The sequence below is a fragment of the Centrocercus urophasianus genome, unplaced genomic scaffold (assembly GCF_019232065.1).
Source record: "Centrocercus urophasianus isolate 14NV4802_14NV808 unplaced genomic scaffold, USGS_Curo_1.0 seq_18, whole genome shotgun sequence".
NCBI lineage: Eukaryota > Metazoa > Chordata > Aves > Galliformes > Phasianidae > Centrocercus > Centrocercus urophasianus.
This window is the reverse complement of record NW_024884733.1, coordinates 23733853-23754483: the sequence shown is the minus strand read 5'-3', so window position 1 is coordinate 23754483 and position 20631 is coordinate 23733853. Positions and strand designations below refer to the sequence as shown.

General features: G+C 41.1%; 2 protein-coding genes across 4 annotated transcripts in view; both read left to right on the top strand.

The window, feature by feature from the left end:
• The first annotated feature begins 142 nt into the window (after positions 1-142).
• ORC1 (origin recognition complex subunit 1) lies at positions 143-15161 on the top strand. 3 transcript variants are annotated; one of them, XM_042820158.1, is made up of 17 exons: positions 143-222; positions 722-815; positions 1281-1408; positions 3804-3973; positions 4396-4771; positions 5197-5491; positions 5631-5735; positions 6075-6276; positions 7906-8012; positions 8619-8720; positions 9239-9410; positions 9595-9702; positions 10393-10542; positions 11826-11945; positions 12927-13093; positions 13968-14055; positions 14867-15161. In XM_042820158.1, exons 2-17 carry the CDS (start codon positions 727-729, stop codon positions 15059-15061), a joined length of 2574 nt encoding a protein of 857 aa, XP_042676092.1. In that variant the 5' UTR covers positions 143-222; positions 722-726; the 3' UTR covers positions 15062-15161. The 3 variants fall into 3 exon arrangements, with proteins under 3 accessions (XP_042676092.1, XP_042676093.1, XP_042676091.1); XM_042820159.1 differs by lacking the exon at positions 143-222 and adding an exon at positions 373-482; XM_042820157.1 differs by lacking the exon at positions 143-222 and having other exon boundaries at positions 616-815.
• A 1033-nt stretch (positions 15162-16194) lies between these two features.
• The window catches only part of CC2D1B (coiled-coil and C2 domain containing 1B), a 30412-nt gene continuing 25975 nt past the window's right edge, over positions 16195-20631 (top strand). The window contains exons 1-2 of the mRNA XM_042819422.1: positions 16195-16296; positions 19008-19149. Of these exons, the coding sequence (XP_042675356.1) occupies positions 16231-16296; positions 19008-19149 (208 nt within the window). The 5' untranslated portion in view covers positions 16195-16230. The remainder of the gene's footprint in view (positions 16297-19007; positions 19150-20631) is intronic.

Genomic DNA, 20631 nt, shown 5'->3' with positions numbered 1-20631 from the left:
TTCTTTTCGGGCAGAGCATCACTTCCGGTACCCCTTCCAGATTCAAATATGGAGGCACCGCCCGGCTACCTTCTCCCGTCCTCTCCGTTCTGTGCGCACGCGCGGCGGAGGGGGCGGGGCTGCGGGTGGGCTTTGGCGCGAAATTCTATCACGGGGGTGGCGGGAGCTCGCGGCGCTACCGTTGGTGCTGCTGCTGTGCGCGGGGATTGCTGAGGTTTTGCGGTGAGCAGGGCAGCGGGCGGGCGGCTGGCTGGCTGGGTTGCTCGTTCTGTGAGGGCGCTTCGGGGTCTCTGCGGGTTCGACCCCGTCCGGCGCCATGGCCACGCGGGCTGTTTGGCGGTAGGAAAGCAACCATGGGGACGGCGGCTTTGAGGCCAAAAAAGGAAGAGGGAGGGGAGATGAAGCGTGCGCGACTGTTTCACCCGCTGCGTTCGTGGGAGATGGGCGAAAACCAGCGAGGAGAAGCGCTCAAACGGCCTTCGGTGTGCGAGGGCATTGTCAGGGAAAAGGGGGCCCTCAGGGCGGGTTTAACCCCGGGGGTTTAACGCGAGCGGCGGGCGGGGACTGAGGTTGGGAGCTGGGGCTACGTCTTAATCTGCACCGCTTGGGGGAATCGGGGACTGACGGCCATCACGCCGTCTGGAAAACTTGAGTGTTGTCCCCTCTTATTTTTAAGCTATAAGCGATAATTGCTCGTTTATGTGCTTATTCTTTTCCTCAGGAATCATGGACACAGGTCAGCAGAGCAAAATCATTTATTCCTGGTATGGAAAGCCCATGAGCTCAGACAGAAAGCTGAGGACTCTGCAGTACAAGTAAAAAACTTTAGTTTTTTTCTGTTTATTAGTTTTTAGTTTTATTATTATTTTATTATTTTAGTTTATTTCTGTTTTTCTCAGGGGGACGTAAGCAGTAAGCAGTGACACTTGCTTTGCCTTTTTGGTGTCACTTAGGTTAATTGGGCTGTGAGAATATTACTAAATAACAGTAGTTTTGTCATACCTGTCATGACACTGTATGCGTACCACAAAAAGTGTTGTCATAAAGCTCTTGAAATGTAAATTGTATGTTTGAGCATAAGCACTTAATTATAATCTGTAAATAAGTGTTAACTGCCTATTCAAAATACAAGTGAAGGTTTTTAATTGGGAAGTTTTGTTGTTGTTTTTAAACTTCAGTCTTTGTTGGAGGGGCTATAAGTGGCTTTAAGTTGGGCAGGAGGTCAGATTTGATGGCATGTGAATTGTAAAGGATGTTGAACTGTCTGCATCATTTTCTAGAGGAATTCTTATCAAATCGGAGAGAAGCAAAACACAAAGATGTATACAGCTTGGTGACTTTGTTCTAATAGAAGGGGAGAATGCAGATCAACCTTTTGTGGCACAACTCCTGGATTTGTACGAAGATGGTAAGAAATAAAAACTCACCTCCTACATGAGGAATCTTAAAATGCTTTAAAGATAACTATACCATGGGGATGTGATTAGCATTAATGCTGTATTGCTGCTCTAAATTATTACAGGAACGGGACTGTGCTGATCACTGCTTGTGTATGCAAGTTCTACCTAAAAATTTGGTACTGATTTCATCTAAATTGGATAGCTAAATGCAGTTGAAAGGCTTTAAAAGGCACTATCTTTTGCTTACTTGTTTACTTCTAGAAGAAATAGTCCTCGAGGAAGGCAACGTGAGCTCTTGCTTCGTTTAGATATTGGAGAATCCCACTGGAACAAGAGTACTGCAGCTCTGAGACTTGCGTGTTATTAGACACCAAGGATTTCAGTGTAACATACACAGCTGAATAAATAGGCTCGTCACTTCTGTCTCTTATTTGTACTACTTATACTGCTTATTTGTAGGTAGAGGTAGATATGATATAAATGATAAGTCATGGCAGGCAAGTGGCACAAAGGCTACGTAGAGTCTGAATGAGAAACTATTCATTAGCTAAGCCTCATTTCTTTCAACAGCTGTTGTTTCTTTTGATCTGCATTGATAATATTTTGTGGGTTTTCTCATTCAAAACAAAAATACACAGAGTGATGCGTATTTGTAATGCACGTTTATTGTAACAACTGAATATTCTTTTCATGCTGGACTGAAATTTGTCAATCTTTCTTGAAAAGGTTTTCCATGTCTTTGACAGAGTCGTTAAAGATGCTTGGTTTTGTTTTCATTTGAATATGAACACCTTAAAATATGAATAGGAGCATAAAAACTGTATTATGTTCTAAATTTCTTTTAACTCTATCCATGAGGAACTTTCTCATGCTGTTTATTCAGTCTTTCTTCTCTGGTATTTCACAGCAGGATTCTCTGGTTCGTTAGTCAGTGAGCAAACATTTCCGGTTGATCTTTAAAATAACCCTGAAATTAGCAGTAATGTTATGAAACTTCTCAGTTCTCCTTTTATGTCCACTGCTTAGTGGAGTTCAGTTAGATTGCATGAATGCCAATATGGAACCTCTTCTTTTGTGACAGTGAAATATTAGATTATCACAGAATGGCTTGGCTTGAGAAAGATCACAAAGATGATCTCATTTCAACCCCCCTGCTGTGTGCAGGGTCACCAACCAGCAGACCATGCTGCCCAGAGCCACATCCAGCCTGGCCTTGGATGCCTCCAGGGATGTGGCATCCACAGCCTCCTTGGGCAGCCTGTTCCAATGTGTCACCACCCTCTGTGTGAAAAAGATTAGCTGATCTAAATGAATTCTGTGATTTGAGGCTTGGCATAGGTATCATTGTAAGCTGTGACAGTCTCAATTCAGATATCAACTCGTCAATGACATCAGTTAATCATCAACTCAGACTTACAGTCTCATATCAGTTACTTTCTCACCTATGTCCATGTCGGATTTTTATCCTTGATGGCTCATTTCTAGGCATTTTTGTTTTGAATTTCCCAGTGTGTGAGGAGGGAACAGATATGGGAGTTTCGTGGAACTCCTGGACAAAGAGCCTGCTTGCATGGGTTCTAAGAAATAAGGCTGGCATTTTCTTAACATTTACATAGCTACATACATTTGTAAATTTACTTGTGTGCACACTTGACTGACTCCCAGAGTAAAGCACTTAGGTACTTGTTATGTGACATTTCAAAATAAAAGCTCTTTAGAAACAGCTCTCTTTAGAACAGGCTTTAGTTGTTTGACTGAACTATATGGAAGATGCACTTTAAATTCAAATTCTCAGTGAAATTCCCCAGGATCAGGTTGTTTAATCTTTCTCTAAATTAATCCAAGTCACTCCCAGCAAGTGCTGTAGTGCCCAAACTTTTCCCTGACTGTCCCTCGTCTGTCTAGCGAGCGCTGAACAACGTGGCTGTGGTATCCCTGTGGTTCACCAGAAGTGTGCAGTTCCATCCAGTAACCAGTGGCACAGCTGTGGTGCCCTTAATGTAGTACTGCAGTAGTGATGAATTGGAATCCTGAGCTTTGATGTTATTAAATGTCACTCTTCTAAAGTATTTACATTGCTGATAGTATAGAACTGTCTGCATACTTTCTTGCCAGAGCTATGAGAGCTGTAACTTCTGCATCATTTCTCAGTTTCTAGTTTTGGCCTTAACTTTGTTTGACCTAGAGCTAATTCATCTCCCTCATTCATCTGGAAAATTTTTCATCCTCTTTTTTTCTAAATTTCTAACTTTTTTCTCAGTAAAAAGTTAAGGAAGAACACTGCTTTCCAGTACGTAAATGCAAAGTGTCTTGTGCAGTATTTTAGTTGAAGTCACCAAGGTCGGGTAAGAACTATTTGTGGCATGAGAGAATCCTTAGTGTTCATTTTCTTTTCATTTGTAGGCGCTCAGCAGAAGCATGCAGTTGTGCAGTGGTTCACTCACATTACAGAGGTACCTAAGAATAAGCAGAAACTGCTTAAAAGAAGGATTTCTTCCCAGGAAGTGTTTTTTGATCTAGTTTCTGGCTATGACACTGACATAGCTGTGGAGACTATCATCGAAAGTGTGCTGGTACGTACTGCAGCCTATCTACATGCAGAGGGAAAAAAGAAACAAGCAATTTGAAAAACAGAACAGTGCAGCTGCTTCACTTCCTCCTGAACTGAACGTGCAAGGTGCATTTGATTGCTAGTGAAGTTGTGCAGGATGGTTGAAAACTCAGTACTCCTCCTTTCTTCCATCCCCAAATGACTTTGGTTATGGGCAGCCAGCCCATCTAGAGGATTGCATGGAAGGAAGTAATGTGATGGAGGCCTGTCATGGTTTGACAGGGCCTGTACCAGGGTAACACTGTGCCAATTGTTTTGTAGGCTGAGCTTGTTGCCATTTCTAATGAAGCTCCATGAGTTCCAACCGTAAGATATGTGAAGAGAAAACGGTTGAATGCTAAATCAGCAGTATGCATGTGTTGGTATTTTTTTCTCCTTTTTCAGGTAATACCACTGCGTCTGAAGGATGAACTACCTACTAGATTAAAAAAGGAGAAAATCTTCTACGTGAAACAGTCTTGGGATGGGAAATGCTTTAGGGTTTTGTCCCCAGACACGTTCTCTATGCTGAATGAAGCTAACAAGAAAGGAGATGGCATCCCAAACTCTTCCAGCTCTTTTGTTCCTTCGGAGATCACTTCCTCTGCGAAAAAAGAGACCAAGAAGGTTGCTTGGAGTGCCCCAAAAACAAAAAATGTTGAGATGGAAATAGAATCAAAACATTCTGCTTCTAAGTCTTCCCTTTCTAAGAAGAGACATTCGCTAAGAATAGATAATGGCACCAAAAATCCAACTGCAAGAAAGAAGTTAGATTTGAGCAGTACGTATATGTCAGTATGTGTATGCTGTCCATTTGGTTGTTTTGGATGTAGTATTGTGACTCCATCTTGACCTCACAATGTCTGCCTTATTTTTCCTTACTTTTCTGGCTAATGGTATACAAGAAGGTTTACGTTGGATTGACTGAATGAACACATTTGGACCGTATATTCAAACTGAAAGCTGAGTGAAGTTAGAAGTGATAGATCCTGATTTTTCACTTTTCTACTATGTTGTTGTATTCATAGAGGGAATGCATGCTTTCCAGTAATTCAGTTTTCTGTCCACAAAGCTTAATGCCATCACGTTTCATTTAAATTACAGCTCTGAGTCATACAGTGTCTTCTGAAACTACTGTCTTCCCTGAAACTTCTAACTCAAACCATCCATGTTAAAGCCTGACAAAATCTTGCTTTTCATTCCTAGGTCCCACAAGATCTTCAAAAGGCAAACTCCTGGAAGAGGATGTTTTGGAACTTTTAGATGATGTCTATGATTCTCAACTGTTAAAGCCAACAGCTATTAAAAGAAAAGTGAAATTCACTGAAATTCTAAGCTCGCCACCAAAAATAGCTTGTGCCAATGATAAGCTGGAGTCAGTGTTTGGTACAGCAGAGCACCGGGAGATGTTTAGTGATACGCTAAGACTGTCCCCTTATAGGAAGGTTGAAGACTCCAATGAGAAAGTCAAGAATCTTAATATGGAAGATGATGCTATAGTGTAAGTAACAGTATTTTCATAACTATTTTTGTATTTGCATTGAGTTCACAGGCTTAACAGTAGAGCCTGAAGTTTAAAGGGCTTCCTCTCCATCCTTACAAGTGTGGTCCAGATAAAAGTAGCTCTGTGTTCTTTACAGCTTAACTGGACATAAGGAGCTGGGGAGTCAGAGCCCAGCGGTGACCCCTCGTTCTCGTAGGAAGTGTACACAGGAGACAAGCACTCGCATTGCAGAACAAATCAGGTGAACTTTTGCTTTCATGCAATCTTGTTCAAATGGTTTTTGACACCTCAAAGCCTCAAGAGTTTGTATGGCTTAATACAAATATTGCAGAGTGGGTAAAAACTGTCTTATATTAAGAAACGTTAAGCTGACTTCCTTTAATACTTGTCTGTTAAATAGCTATGGAAAATTAATGGTTGAAGTGGAGAATAACTTGACTTGCTGATTATAGGCACCTTACAGGAAGAACTGAAAATGTATCAAATGACACTGTAGTGAGCAGTGATATGTAGTTTATTAAAAAAAAAAAAAGGGCAAAAAAAAAAACAAAACAAAACTTCTGTCATTTCTTTCTGATAGCTTATTAAACATGCTAGAATCAAAGGAGGCAGAGGATTTTCTGTCTAGCTCGGATGGTTCTTACTCCTCAAGTAGTGAGGAAGAAGATAGTGATGTGGGCTGCACACCGGAGAAGAAAACCAAATTGAGCAGAATGTTCAGCACCCCAAAATCTTCAAGGAAGCCTTCAGTTCACACTCCTGCCAAGACCCCAAGGAAAACAGTAAGGTTCCTTAGAGCTGCTGACATTTTAAAAAGTTTTCTTTATTGTTTCTAATCCTTTTTTTTTTTTTTTTTTTTTTTTTAATGCTCAATGCCTGTATGCCAAAGTTAAGTATCTGAGCTCCCATGCTTTAGATGAAACGGTTGTATGATTTTCAGTATGACTAAGTTATGAAAATACAGTACTTGGTTATCCTCAATGTTACAACAGTGTTGATCAGAAAACTCTCCAGCCTAAGCAAAGGAATTAGGCTGGATTAGGCTGGAGCTGACCAGTAACTGCTGAATGTGCTGGGTTGGTTTGTTTGTTATGTGGCTGTAATGTCTTGGCTTGCTTTGAGGAAGGACAGGGGAGAGAATTAGGAAGGGAGGAAGAACATGAGCATGTCCTGAATCAGTAGTTCTTAGGCTGTGGATTCAGATCATCTACTAGTGATACATAAGTGAAAGTCTTGTGTGAATCACTGGGCAGCTTTACAAGAGAAGAATCCCTAGGGTATAATTAGTTGTTTGTTTTTTTAAGATGATTTGAGGAAACTGTTTGAAACACCTGAATGGTGCTGCGTTTCTCAACCGCTATTCTCAAGAAAAAAAAAAAATAAGCTCCATGCTGGCTCAAAGGAAGGCAAGAGATAATGAAATGATGGATTCGTTTCTACGTGAGAAACTACTGAAAGCGGTACATGAATTATGAATCTTAAAATGAGACAGTGTGGGAGGAGATAAAGGGTAGGTGTGTGAAGTCACAAGTGGTGGAAGAGTGGAGCAGAAACTGTTTTTCTCTCCCAGTATAATCTACAGGCTCTCAAATAAACCTGGTAGGAATTATGATTAAAAGCAATTAGTCAGTTATTCAGTGAGTAGTTAGACTTGTGCAGTTCTTGGGCAAGCAGTACTTTTACTGTACAAATATTATGTGAATTCAGTGAACAACTGACTTAAGTACCCAAGAATGATCCATTTCTGAATAGTCTTTGGTCAGTGCAATCTTCATATATTGCAGAAAGCTGTAAGTTCAGGACTGTGCTGATGGCTACCAGCACAGAAGGAATGCTGTGCAGTGTCTATGGCTGTGCTAAAGACAGTATGGCCAGCAGTTTCTCATAGTGTCACAGCCACTGGGCTTGGGATGGGGATATTTGTGAGGGGCTAATTAAAATCGGCCTCTGTTTATGTAAAGTGTAACACAGAAATCCTAGCACAACTAGAGCTTGTAGGCACAGTGAGGAAGAATATATAAGATACTGCGTGGCTTTTTTGTTTGGACAGTGAAATACAGATCATTAGTTTCTAGTTGTTTGCTCTTTCTTGAGAACCAGGTCACTTTGGAACACTGAGTTACAGAACATAGAATAAAAATATTTAAAATATTTCAGCAAATCAAAAGGTGAAGTTGTCTGTGTCACTATTTTGCTTGCTGGTTTCTTTGTCTCCTCAAGGAAGAAAAAGACCATGAGACTTAATTTGGCAATTCCTTCCTGTAAGCACCGTGCCTCCTTTCACCTTGTACTTTGACATCTCCAGGAAGTTTGTGTAATCAGCGTTTTAGAGGCTTATATGAATGATCTGTTTCTGGTAGAAATTCCTGTGTGTAGCACATCTGTTTGAGATCCTAATTTTTTCTTCTCAGCCCTTACTGGGAACACCCAGGACACCCCGGAATGCAACTCCTGAAATTCCCAGGCGCAGCCATGCAGCACAGAAACCAACCAGTGTACTGGAAGAAGCCAGATTAAGGTAACATTCACTGAAGGCAGGAAATGCTAAAATAGGGTAATGTCACCTTTACCAGATTGAATAAATTCAGTGAACATGGGTAATATTTTGATTTCAGAGGAACACTAAGGAATGGACAATAAATACTATAATTACAGGTGGCTATAGTACTACCTCTATGATTGCAAGTCATTGTAACTAGTTCTTAGTGCTAAATTCTTCAGAGTTAGGTATCTGTCTTTATTCTAACACTCAAAAAAATAAAAGCAAAGATCTTCTCTTGTAGATTTTACTGGTACTATGAGTACCATCCTACAAGCTATCGCCTCTTTTTATCCCTACTATACCTCATTTCATACTATTTGATGATGATGATTGTTCAGCCATCTTAAAGCTCAAAAGCTTAAAACTTCTAGAGAGACCAGACTGTTTCATTTGGACACTTGACGTTGGTGTTCAAACCTTAAGTATGTAAGACAGATTTAAAAACTACACAGAGCTGTGAAGGGAAGAAGTGGGAGGGGCCTGCTATCTGCTTTGCCCCTTGAGGCCCTGCAGGAAGATGTGTGAAAATACAACTCTTTGGCCTCCGGTTTGTTTGACTCCTTTGTTTGCTTTAATCAAAAGGCTGCACGTTTCTGCTGTCCCAGAGTCTTTGCCCTGTCGTGAGGAAGAATTCCAGGATATCTATAACTTTGTGGAAAGCAAACTTATTGATGGCACAGGAGGGTGAGTTCATTGGTGAGGCTGTGTAACTGAGATCACACATACCTATGGTGCACTGTCAGTCAATCAAGGCTGCTTTTATTTAAAATGCTATCCTTGTTTGACTGAAGTAAAGATCCTAGTTGAATTTTCCAGCGTGTTTTTTTTCCTTGAGAGCTTGTTGTGTGTGTAAATAACATGTAAATATATTTCCTTTATTGTACAAATTCAAATTTAAGACAGAAATGCCTAGTCAGTTTTAGATGTCTGGGAAAATATTTTTTTTAACAAAGCAAAATTAGAATTTCTAATGTATTTTAGATTGTTAGTTACTTTAATAATTAAAAAAACCCAGCAAACCTTATATTCTAATGTGTGACATGTCCTCATTAGCAATGAAGTAACTGCATGTAGGGAATTACCTGAAGAGACATAGAGTGAAAGGTATTCAAGGCAACCTCAGAGTCCAGGAACTCCAATTTCTTGATACTAAGAGTGTTACTCTTTTACTGAGACTGCTAAAAAGGCATTCTGTTTTGTAGGTGTATGTATATTTCTGGAGTGCCTGGAACAGGTAAAACTGCAACTGTTCATGAAGTGATTCGCTGTCTTCAGCGAGCTACAGAAGATGATGACCTACCATCATTCCAGTTCATAGAGATCAATGGCATGAAGCTTACTGATCCTCACCAAGCTTATGTGCAGATTCTGGAGGTGAGAAAAGCCTCCTCAGCTGCCCTCCTTTGAAAGAAGAGGAAGTTCAGATCCTCAATGTTTTATGGGGTTCAAGACAACTAACAATCAATACTTCTGAAAGTTAAAACATACAAAGGGTTAAACTGCCTATTTCCAGAGTTTTGGTGTGATTAACCTGCAGTATAATTTAATTCTTGTCCAGTTACTGACAGGTCAGAAGGTGACAGCAGCTCATGCTGCAGTGCTGTTGGCAAAACTGTTCTGCACACCTGGACCAAAGAGGAAGACCACAGTGCTGGTAGTGGATGAGGTGAGACAAGGAATCCTTCCTTCTCTATCCTAAATCTTTCCTAAAGTATCATTTAAAAAAAAGGTTTTTAAAGAATGGAGAAACAGTTTGTGTTTAGAGCATGTCATATATGATCTAAAGAAGACTTTGGAGTGAGGGCACTCAAATAGTTCCTCTTAGTCTCATTAGGAAACTGAATGTAAATAGATGAGTCCTGTTGCCAAAATTCTTTGTCTTTATTTTCATGTTGGTTTTATGGCATAATGAATGCTGTCAGCTCCTAAATAGCATGGGATTGAACTGTTCAGAGTATGTATTTTATCTGGAAGCTGCATTTTTTTTGTGGAGAGAAAATTCACAATGAAAAATCTAGTTTTGAAACTGTGAATATACTGTGTTCAGTAATTTATTTTTTTTGCTATGATTCAGATCTTTGCATGGTTAGGTAGTTTAATTTTGTTGGATGTAATATATCACATTAGCGTTTAAAATTGCAGCTTAAGTTTGTAATGAATACTTTTCAGAGAGAGATTAGAGCTCTAATTCAAAAAATGCAGTACTATTAGTAGATTAGCAAAGGAAATGCAGAGAGACACCTTATTCAGTATTATGTGAGAAGTGATTTGTGGCAGAACTAACTCTCAAACCTCATTGTAAGTTGTACTGTTACAAGACATTCTTTTTCAGTCAGGTTCTTATCTTTTTCTTCAGCTTGATCTTCTGTGGACCCGAAAGCAGAATGTGATGTACAACTTATTTGACTGGCCGACTCAAAAGCACTCCAAGTTAATCATCCTGGCCATTGCTAACACCATGGACTTGCCAGAGAGAATAATGATGAACAGAGTATCCAGCAGGCTGGTATGTCCTCTAACAATTAGGTTGCTAAGCTTAAAAAAAAAAAACAAAAAAAAAAAAACACCAAACTGATTGAGTGCTGCATGCAATCAAAAGTAATTTTGACTGGGAGGGAAAGGTAGAGTGGGTTACATCAGAAGTTAAATAATTATAAACAATTATAATTCTCTCTTGTCTCCATAGGGCAGATGATCATATAAATCTTAGCAAAATAAGTACAGGAGCCAGCTCACTGGTCAGATGTTATGCTAGATAAGAACACTCTGTTCCTGTAAGAATGAATTAAGAAAAAGAAGGCAGATGTCTTTTTAAACATATTAAGTTTTGTATAATTGAATTCTGTGCATCGTGGTGAAGCTGCTACTCCTGAGTTCAGAGAAATTTCCTTCTGTTTTCCCTTGCTATTTCCCCTTTCATTTCTGGCACAGATTACTTGTCTCTGTTTGCTCTAATCAGATGGTGGATTTTTTGTTCAATACCTTTGGTCAGGAAATTGGATGTGCTCTATACGTGTGTTTAATCCATTGTCCTAGGTCTTTGTTTCAGTGCTTCCATAAGAAGTGATTTGCAAAAACAGTGCTCTGCCTTCATCCTTCTGTGACTCAAAAACAGTGGCACAGTAACTGTGAATTGCTTTTTCCCACCCACTGAACCTGCAGATTAGCTGGAGCTCTGAGAATCCGTGTAGTCAAGGGAGAGGAATTCATAAGGGATGTAAAGCTTTGCCTCCTGCAGGATGTGAAAGACAGTACATCATATATAAATTGTACATTGGCCTTCTCATCTGAAATCAGTTGTTATTAGCTTGAGCCAGAGGTGGATTTGTAGTTCTTTGCTGGTTGTTGACTTGCAGGCCTAACATTAAGTCAACAGTGTGACTGTATACATGCACATAGACATGCTAAAGAAGAGGTGGATAGTTTTGGTGGATTCTGCTGTTACTGTACTTAAAAGTCAGTGTAAACAGTAGTAATCAAAAGATTCTTATATTGGTGGCTCTAGTTTATTTACAAATTTTGTAAGAGAACTTGGTTTCTAATAGCATGCACCACTAGCTCTGCCCTTCTGGGGTAGTGATCTGCACTCCAACTGTTTCATTGGTGGATGTGCATACTTATTTTACAAATGCAAAGCAGAAAAAAAAAGATCAAAGCTTGGAGGGGAAGAATGAGAAACAGATGAAACAGACTGCTCCAACTACAGAAGTTGTAACTACTAACAATGCAAGCTATGCTTGAATAGTTTAAGTACTGCAAGCACTTCTCACTGCATTTTGTTTACTATAGGGTCTCACCAGAATGTCCTTTCAGCCTTACACCTACAAACAGCTACAGCAAATTATTTCGTCTAGACTGAACAGTGTGAAGGCATTTGAGGAGGATGCAATTCAGCTAGTTTCCAGAAAGGTAAATATAGTACAAATATTATCCTCTGTGTTGAGCCAGGTGAAAATTATGGGGATGTGAAAGAATTCAGTAACAGTAATCTCAGTTCTGTGGGTGCACATTCTGCTATGGGGACAAAGTGAGGCACCAGTAGTGGATCCTGCACTGTTCTCTCTTTGAGGTATGCATGGCATTTTTGCAGCAAACATGCAAAGCAGTGTCCCTGTTTTTTCCACCTGCTTTGAGAAGGTTACTTAATGATACAATGTCAGCTTTCTACAGTGTTTGGCATAATGAATCATTGGATGGATCTTGGGGGTGGGGGAAGTCTAGCATGCAGTAACAGTGAAAAAATCCACATTCATTTTGTCTTTCTCCAGATTTTCAAGGCCTCAGTGTAACCTATTCTGTTTCCAGTCTGTGTGCTCTGTGGTATAAAAAACAAATAATGCCTTAGGGGTCAGTAGCTTCTCAAATTGAGATGTGTGCATGGTCTAATGAAAACTTCATTAAAATTGTAAGCTGCAAGTGGGATTTTAAGAGGTATTTAGTTTCAAAAATTTTGTAAGCCTAAAGTTCTTTGGACACTTGCAAGTGTAAATCCATTATCTCAAGTAGTAGTGAACTCTTAAAAATAATGTTACTTTGTGTATGAAAAACAGAATTTTTGCTTTTTTTGCTGTGAGAATGTGGACTGTGCTAAAGTACTCTACTTAAAATGTTTCTGAGAAGTTTTGAATTAGACTGTTCATGCTGAATTTCCTAGATTTTCTAACCTTCTGTGGTTTTAGAAGAAAAGTTCAGTCTCAAATTAGTGATTGCTAGATCAAGGTGGGTGTAGGGGAGTTGCTTTTGATCAGTAAGATCAAAATTTTGACGAATGTTTCAAATCTGGATTTGCATAACACAGTCCACCTGTTTGTTTTTCTGGCCTATTGATTCTACAAGCTGAGAATTGTTTAGCAAAGAAATATTTTACAAACCTGTCATGTTTACTTTCAGGTAGCAGCACTGTCTGGTGATGCAAGGCGTTGCCTTGATATCTGCAGAAGGGCTGCTGAGATCTGTGAGTTTTCTAGCCAAAAGAGTTCTCATGAGATAGTCAGGATGACCCACATAACACAAGCCATAGATGAAATGTTCTCATCACCGTACATAAAGGCAATCAGGTAAAAATATTTCTCTGGCTCTTATTTGCTTTTGTGTCATTTTCACTGTGCTATTTTTCAAAAGCCTTCTGTCTATCTTTATGCATGTGATGCATTGTGTTCTGCTGAAATACGATTTTAAAAAACAATAATCTCAGCATAGAAGAGGGATACAAAATAGAAATGAAAGATGGGAAAACAAGGCGCAGAAATTTCTCGTTTAAAGTTAAATGTTTCCATTTTAGCCTTTCCCTCAGGGATTTTGAGATGTTATGATTGTCCCTGTTTACTGTATTGTGTCTGAAAAATGTTAATTTGTTAACTCGTAAATTAATATGGATTAATATGGATCCTGCCTTAATATGGATTAATATTAATATGGATTCTGCCTTTTTCAGCTTCAGAGGTTCAGAATTATTAAAGGAGGTACAGGCTTGTTCTGCCAGCACAGTACACTCACAGTATTATGGCATTACACAGTTCTGTAACTCATAGAGATTTACCATGTTAATTTTTGATCTCGTGTCATTCCTCACATGAATGCTTGTAACAAACAAGGATCTGTACAGTTGGCAAACCGTGTGGCACTTAACTGATCCATTAAGCTTTATATTCTGCATGGAGTCAAATGTCTTGTTCAGACATAGTGAAAGGAGTGAGATGCAGTGCTCAGTATTGTCAGGGTTGCAGGTTGTACAACCCTGGGTTGTACAGGGTTGCAGGTTGTAACACTGGCTGTTTGACAAAATGTCTTGCATATTTCCACTGTCAGGTAGGAAAATACTCTGCATTTAAGTGTTGCTAGCAGGTGATTTTCCTCCCAGATTTCTTTCTAAGGGCTCACGAGTTCTGAACTTTGCAGACTGATTTTTGCCCGTTTTGTTTTGATGTTCAGGAATGCCTCAATGCACGAACAAATCTTTTTTAAAGCAATTTTAGCAGAGTTTCGTCAGGCGGGAGTTGAGGAGGCAACAGTTCAACAGGTATGTTGTTGTTTTGAGGTACATTTGAATGCGCTGTAAAAACTCTCAGGCAGCACTATAAATGTTTAAATGTTTGGGATTTGTATTCGTAGAACCTGGTGGAAAACAATATGATAATAAATTGGGTCCCAGTGGTAAGTTGGGACATGGCTGTCCAGCCCAGGTGTGAAACATAATTGGTGCTACCACTTGTAATTGGGAACACCTGTGCACATCCATTAGCATTACCAGTGGTTTGGCTCACATGAGGAATTTTTTTTCCTCTGTATCTGCAAATCTGTTCTTGAACATCAAAGATTATCTTGTTAGGCTGATCTCTTATACTTGTTCCCCTAGTTTTTCCTTATTGGTCACTTGCTCTGTGTGTTCCTTCTGAGTGGACAGATGGGTGATGAGCTGTACATCAGCTCTTGGGCTGCTGGATCACCTTCATTCCACATAGTCCAGGGAAGGTGTAGTAACAAATGATGGAGTGGAATTGTGGACAGACTAGGTTACTACTTTTCTGAAAGAATGGTCAGGTGCTGGAATGGGCTGCCCAGGGAGGTGGTGGAGTCACCAACCCTGGAGGTGTTGAAGGAATGTTTGGATTTTGTATTGAGGGATATGGTTGAGTGAGAACTATTGGTGATGGGTGGACAGTTGGACTGGATGATCTTGTAGGTCTTTTCCAACCTTGTGTGTGGATTCTGTGATTCAGAGATGAGGAGGGAAGGAAATTTCCCTTTTTTCACCTTGGCCCATAGACTGCAGCAGGAGGTCAACTTGAGTTACACCTCTTTTTTAACACCTTTTTTTCCTTCTTTAACAGGTCTATCATCAACACATATCACTGTGCAGAATGGAGGGCATGCAGAGCCCAACAGTGTCAGACATCTTGGCCATTTGTGCCAGGCTCGGTGCCTGCAGGCTGCTGCTGCTGGAGTCCAGCAATAAATACCTTCACATGCGTGTGCGCCTCAACATCAGCCAGGATGATGTCATGTATGCACTCAAGGATGACTAAGGCAATAGAGATTTTATTTCTATATATGTACAAATATTTTAAAGATGGTCTATTTTATTTTTTTTAAGTACTGATAAAATAGTAGGTTGTATTTTTAAATATTTTTGTGTGGTGTATCAAAGCACTTTGTACAATAAAGAACTTGCTTTGGACCATTTTAAATACTTGAAATGAAACAATCTGTTTCAAAAGCACTGTTGGTAAGCAGTCCCCTTCCAGCTGAGGTGTGTGAGCTGGAATTGATTACTGGCATCAGTGTTTCTCAGCTTATCCCTGTGGAGCTGCTTCTGTTGGGACCAGCCCTGTTGTTGTGGCATTAGTTTTTCTGTTGAGTACAAAAGATGCCTTTGAGGTATCCTTAAATCTTTGTTGTTTGTGTCTTGAAAGTGAACTTTACATCTGTTCAATTAGTTGCGTGATGGATTAATTGCTACCAGGGAGCTATGCGTGTGACCGAGGGCTTTTGTTGCTTTTAATCAACTTTGTGTATGTTAGCAGTTGAGAATTGCTTTAAAGAAAAAACCTCAGCCATCTGCCTGAAACTTGCCTTCAACCTGACGCTGCTCCCAGGCCCGTATCCAAGGGCTGGAGACGGGGCGGCTTGAGAACTGCGTTCGTGCTGCGTGAATAAAACATGCCCCGGCTTAAGCTGCAGCTGGCAGAATCCTTCGCCCGCCGCACCTGTGGGCTGTTAGAAATCAACGCGCCCAGCCCGCGCCTCGCGGTACCCTGCAGGCCGCGGCTGTACGGCGCTGCCCGCCCCGCTCCCGGCGCTGCTCCCGGCCCCGCCCACCGCGCAGGCGCACCGCCGTCCCGGAGCTGCGGCCCAGGCGTCCCCGGGCCGGGCGGGCCGCATGCTGGGGGCGGCGGAGCGAGGCGGAGGTGTGCCGGGTGCCGAGCCGGGCCGGGAGGCGGCGGTCACTTATTAAGCGGCGCTCGGCCCGTCGCCTCCGCCGGCTCCTCCCTGCGCCGAGGGGAGCGGGGCAGCGCCGCCGCTTCGCCCGCCTCCGGGCGGGGCTCCCGCGGGCACGGAGCGCGGCAGGGGACCGGCGGCCGTTGCTCGGGGTCGCGGCCCGCTGGCGCTGCCTTGAGGCTGCCGGGCGCGCTGACGCCGCGCTCCTTGGTTGTGCTCGGCCCTTAGGGACGCGGCGCTGAGGTCCGCCGGCGGCATGCTGGGCAGGAGGCACAAGAAAAGCCCTCAGGCCAAGGGCCGGGGAGCCGCTGTGGCGAAGCAGGTGAGGAAGGCGAAGGGCCGGGGTGCCGCGGGTAGGACGGCCCGCTCAGACCTCGCTGCTGTCCTGCGGGAGGCTCGGATCTACTTCCAGTTGCCTGTGGGTTGTTTTGTGCTTCCTCCTTTAGTGCCTTCTTCCTAAAGCAACGCGACGGGCAGCGTGAATAGATTACGGCCTTGCGAGGAAGCCGCCGTGCTGTCACACTGTAATCTCTGTAGCAGTCCTTATGACTCACACTTAGGGTAGTTTCCTAATCACTTGTTTTGAGATTTAATCATAAATTCAGTCTCTATATTAAATTTCTTCTCATACCTGTAAAACTAGACGAGTAAGACTAGAATATTAAGTAACAAATTCAGGGGCAGAGATGGGAAAACAGTAAAGCAACAGTTTATTTCCTTCTGTGAGGTTGTTCTTCCTTTAACAGATGGACTGATTAGCTGCTGTCACTGCTCTGTAGCTGTTGCTTAATCATTGAGAGCTTAGGTGTGCCTGCAAGTTGGTTCTGTTCGTACTCGTTTCATTTGGATGTAGTTTCAGAAGTCTTGATGAGAGAGGCATGAATCTGGTAATGGTTAGCAGGCTTGGGAAGTTCAGAAAAGCATAAAGAAATAAATTTGATCAAGGCAACATTGTGGATATGGAAATGGAAGTGGTGGAAGAGAGAGAGCACTCACTGAAATTCCAAAATAAGTTAGATCTAGAATGGAAGCTGATTAAGCTTTGGAGGAATAGCTGATGCAAAAATAGGGAAATAGGAGAAGAGATTGAAATGGGATCTTAGGTAAGTTACTCTGTTCTGCTGGAACCAGTATCCTTAAACCAGAGGCAGAATGGTTCTGTTAGAGATCTATGAAGTCACTTTTGCTCTAATACAATCGTTTGTATTTCTCAGTTAGAGGAGTAGCGTTTAATTACATTTTTGGAAGGAAGGGAAAACATAAGTGATGGAAATATCTTTCCTTCTCTCTAAAAAAGGAAAAAAAAAATCTGACTAAAAACTATTTTACCAGTTTTTATTTCTATATGGTTACAGCTCACAGCTTGGATTATTTCCTGAATATGCTAAGGGCTTGTTCGCTTGCAAATGATGCGACTTTAGCTATTTCTGAACCATGTGAGGGTATTAAAGAAATGCTTGAAGAAGTTGGAGAGAGCCAAAACCATGCACTTGTTGCAGTAACTTCATTGAAAATGTGCCTTGCAGATCAGATTGAGGACTCAGAGCTAGAACTGCTGGATTCTGTTCTTTTTTGCTATGCTTGTAGCACAGTAATCATCAGTTTTTCATGCTGATAACATATGTCTGTCTATTCTGTTGAAGTTGAGTCTTTAGATCACTGTTATAGACATTTCCTGATTAAATCTTGTTTAGACCTTTCCATTCTATACAAGCCTACAAGTGAATTAGTTTAGTTTTATAGAAGATGGAAGCAGGCAGGGAGTTCATCTGTCAGTTCAGTACCTTACTGAATGTCAAGGGCAGGACCATGGCTAGCAAACGTACAGCTGCTGCTTTGTTCCTGATCCTTGCACTCAGTGTTTCTCAGCTATGTCTTACCATCTTCTTTGGGGTTATAAAAGAGCCAACAGTACCTTTGCTCCTACGGGATTAAAGAATAAAAGTCGTTATTACCAAACAGCACTAGTTGAAAAGCTGACAGCCAGCTTCAACCCTTGGCAGCGCTGCAGATCCTCCAAGTCAGGGGAAAATTGTTAATTTTTGTAATAATGGTAGCTTTTTTTTTTATTCTGATGCTAGACAGGAGTTGAGCTGCTACCTGCTTGGCTTTGTGAAGATCAGTGCACCAACAGGGCTTTGTGCTTTGAAAAAATCTCAGAAAAGCTGCTCTGTGTGCCTCACATGATGAATGGAATTCGGCTAATTGGTGTTTATTAGAAATAAATCATTCACAGTCTTCACATCAAGAACACTTTTATTCCTGGGTCAGATAGATGCTTCAGCAATAGAACAGTTGTGTCAAAATGGCATTTTAGAATAGCATCTTTCAGATTAAGATTTCAGAGATCTCTCTGATATTTATGTTTTTTTGGTGTGTTTTGCAAAATTTAAAAGCAGCCTTCTGTCACATTCTGAGTACTGTTAATAGTCTTCCCTGAGGTGCTGTCACTTAACTACAGTGCTAATCTATTTTGAACACTTGATTGTTTTTCCCAGTATTATTAGACATTGGTCATGTTTCTGTGTGTACGTTGCCTTTTTTTGGTTGTTTATGTGCTGAGTTAATGAGGTAGAAGATAGTTCTGCATATGTAAATGTAGCTTGTTCCAAAAGATAAGGGTGAAGTCTCTGCTGTGCACATGTCAGACCTGTATTTGTGAATGGTGATTAAATTTTTCTTTAGCCTGGTTGTTACAGGAGCTACCCTGAACTTCCTTGATGATATCTGCTTAATGGGGCTCAGTATAACAGGCATCATTTTGTCTGGTTGTGGCAAGTTATTAGATTTTATTTTTAGAAATCATGGATAATGTAGAGTTTCTAGAGGGAGTATTCATTGCTTATTAAGATTTGTGTACTGCTTTTCAGTCACGAATGCCTTGTGTGTGTTATTTTGGTGATGAAGTGATGTTATAGTTGGCTTAAAAAAAAAAAGAAAAAGAAAAAATGTTTAGCTAATCTATGCAGTGTGATGTTTTTGAGTGTCATTCCTTTCTCACAGCACAACTTTTTTTCTTTCCCTTGGCTCCAGCTGGGGCTGTTTGTAGATTTCAATCCTGAAGAGATGCTGCTGGGTGCAGAGGAAGGTGGGGATGATGGTGACCTAGAAGCAGAGCTTGCTGCTATCACAGGAGCGAAGGTGAAAGAAGGGAAAACCAAACCAAAAGGAAAAAGTAAGTCCAAGTCTCAGGATTTTGTCTACTGACAACCTGAATAATTTTTTAAAGATATTTATTTACAACTCATTGCTTTATCTGAAAAGGTTTTGCACCACTTGTAGCAGCTGTATTCACTTTAAAAGGTTACAGTTGTTGATGCAAAAATGTGTGAGAAATTTGTGTTCTTGTTAATATGGGGAAATCATATATGATGGCTAGCTAATGTAATAAAGACTAAATAAAGGCATGCTTGTTAATTTAGTGCATGGAGTCATAACATGTGGTGGTAGGTGCTAGATGAGTTTAAAATAGGAATCATGTTTCTTGTGCAGGCTGGATTGATTGGTTGTTCTTTTGTTTAGAGTGAATTTACTGAATAAGCCTTATATTCTTAGTCACTTGGATACTGTAACTAAAACAAAATATTCTAGGAGAGAGATTCTGGAAGCGTTGGAGTTACTGGGAGGTTCTGGTAACTTGTGTTATTCAGGAGGTTTAGTGTTTCTTGGAAAATATAGTTGTTATTGTTAATATTTTACAAATCTACTGCTAATCTGTCTAATTGTGTTTACTTACAGCTGTGCAATGTTTTATAGGTTTTCTGTAAGCTACTGTCAAGATTGTTGCAGAGTAGGGCAGTTTGCACGTGGGCAAGCTCTGCTGCCAAATCAGTATGTTTTTTGGAGGGGCAGGGTGAGCTGGTTCAGGAAACACAGCTATAAAAACAAACTTCTCTTGTTGTGCTAGGTTTTCAGCTGAAACACTTCCTTGGTCTGGTCACCTGCCTGCGTGAACACTGCTGTGCTTACAAGGGAGAGGATAGCTGAGCCCCTGGTGCAGTAACTGACTCCTAGATTTATATTCTAGAGTTGTGATAGGTAGGGAAGAAGTGATCTGTGTGTACCTTGAGGTTGCAGGCAGCAAAATCTGTACTGTCGCAACATCTCAAGCACAGAAATCTCTGCTATCTGCAACCATAAATGTCAGTTGGTCAGCTACTAATGCTTGAAATTCTAGCCTCAACTTGCCATACAGGGTTGGACTGGAACCAGCTATCCAGGGAAGCTTGGTTGATACTTTCTCTGTTGAGGGGCTTCAGGTAAGGGATAGTCTGACCCTTGAAGTGCAGCCACTTGCCTGCTGTCCTGATTGCAGTTTTGCTGTATGTCACATGCACTGGCAGTGTGTTTGATAGAGGTACTACAGCACTGATAGAGTACCTTAAATCATTGAAGCAGAATGAACTTTGGGTTAATTTTCATCTGATTCAGCAAATTCAGGGGAGGGTTGATGATCTCTTTTAGTTCCATTTACAAGGCCAGATTGGATGGGGCCCTGGGCACCCTGGTCTGGTATTAAATGAGGAGGTTGGAGGCCCTGCATGTGGCAGCGGGGTTGGAGATTTACGGTCCTTGAGGGTCCCTTCCAACACTGGCCATTCTGTGGTGAAGTGAGACACATGTCTGCATAGGGAAGTATCAGAGTCATTCGTGTGGA

Bases quoted from the DNA above. Each gene is read 5' to 3' on its own strand.
- ORC1 (XM_042820157.1), top strand. From the start codon at position 700: ATGTGCTTATTCTTTTCCTCAGGAATCATGGACACAGGTCAGCAGAGC. The intron at 8,013-8,618 runs GTAACATTCACT...TTTAATCAAAAG, and splicing joins CTGGAAGAAGCCAGATTAAG to GCTGCACGTTTCTGCTGTCC. The intron at 13,094-13,967 runs GTAAAAATATTT...TTTGATGTTCAG, and splicing joins CCGTACATAAAGGCAATCAG to GAATGCCTCAATGCACGAAC.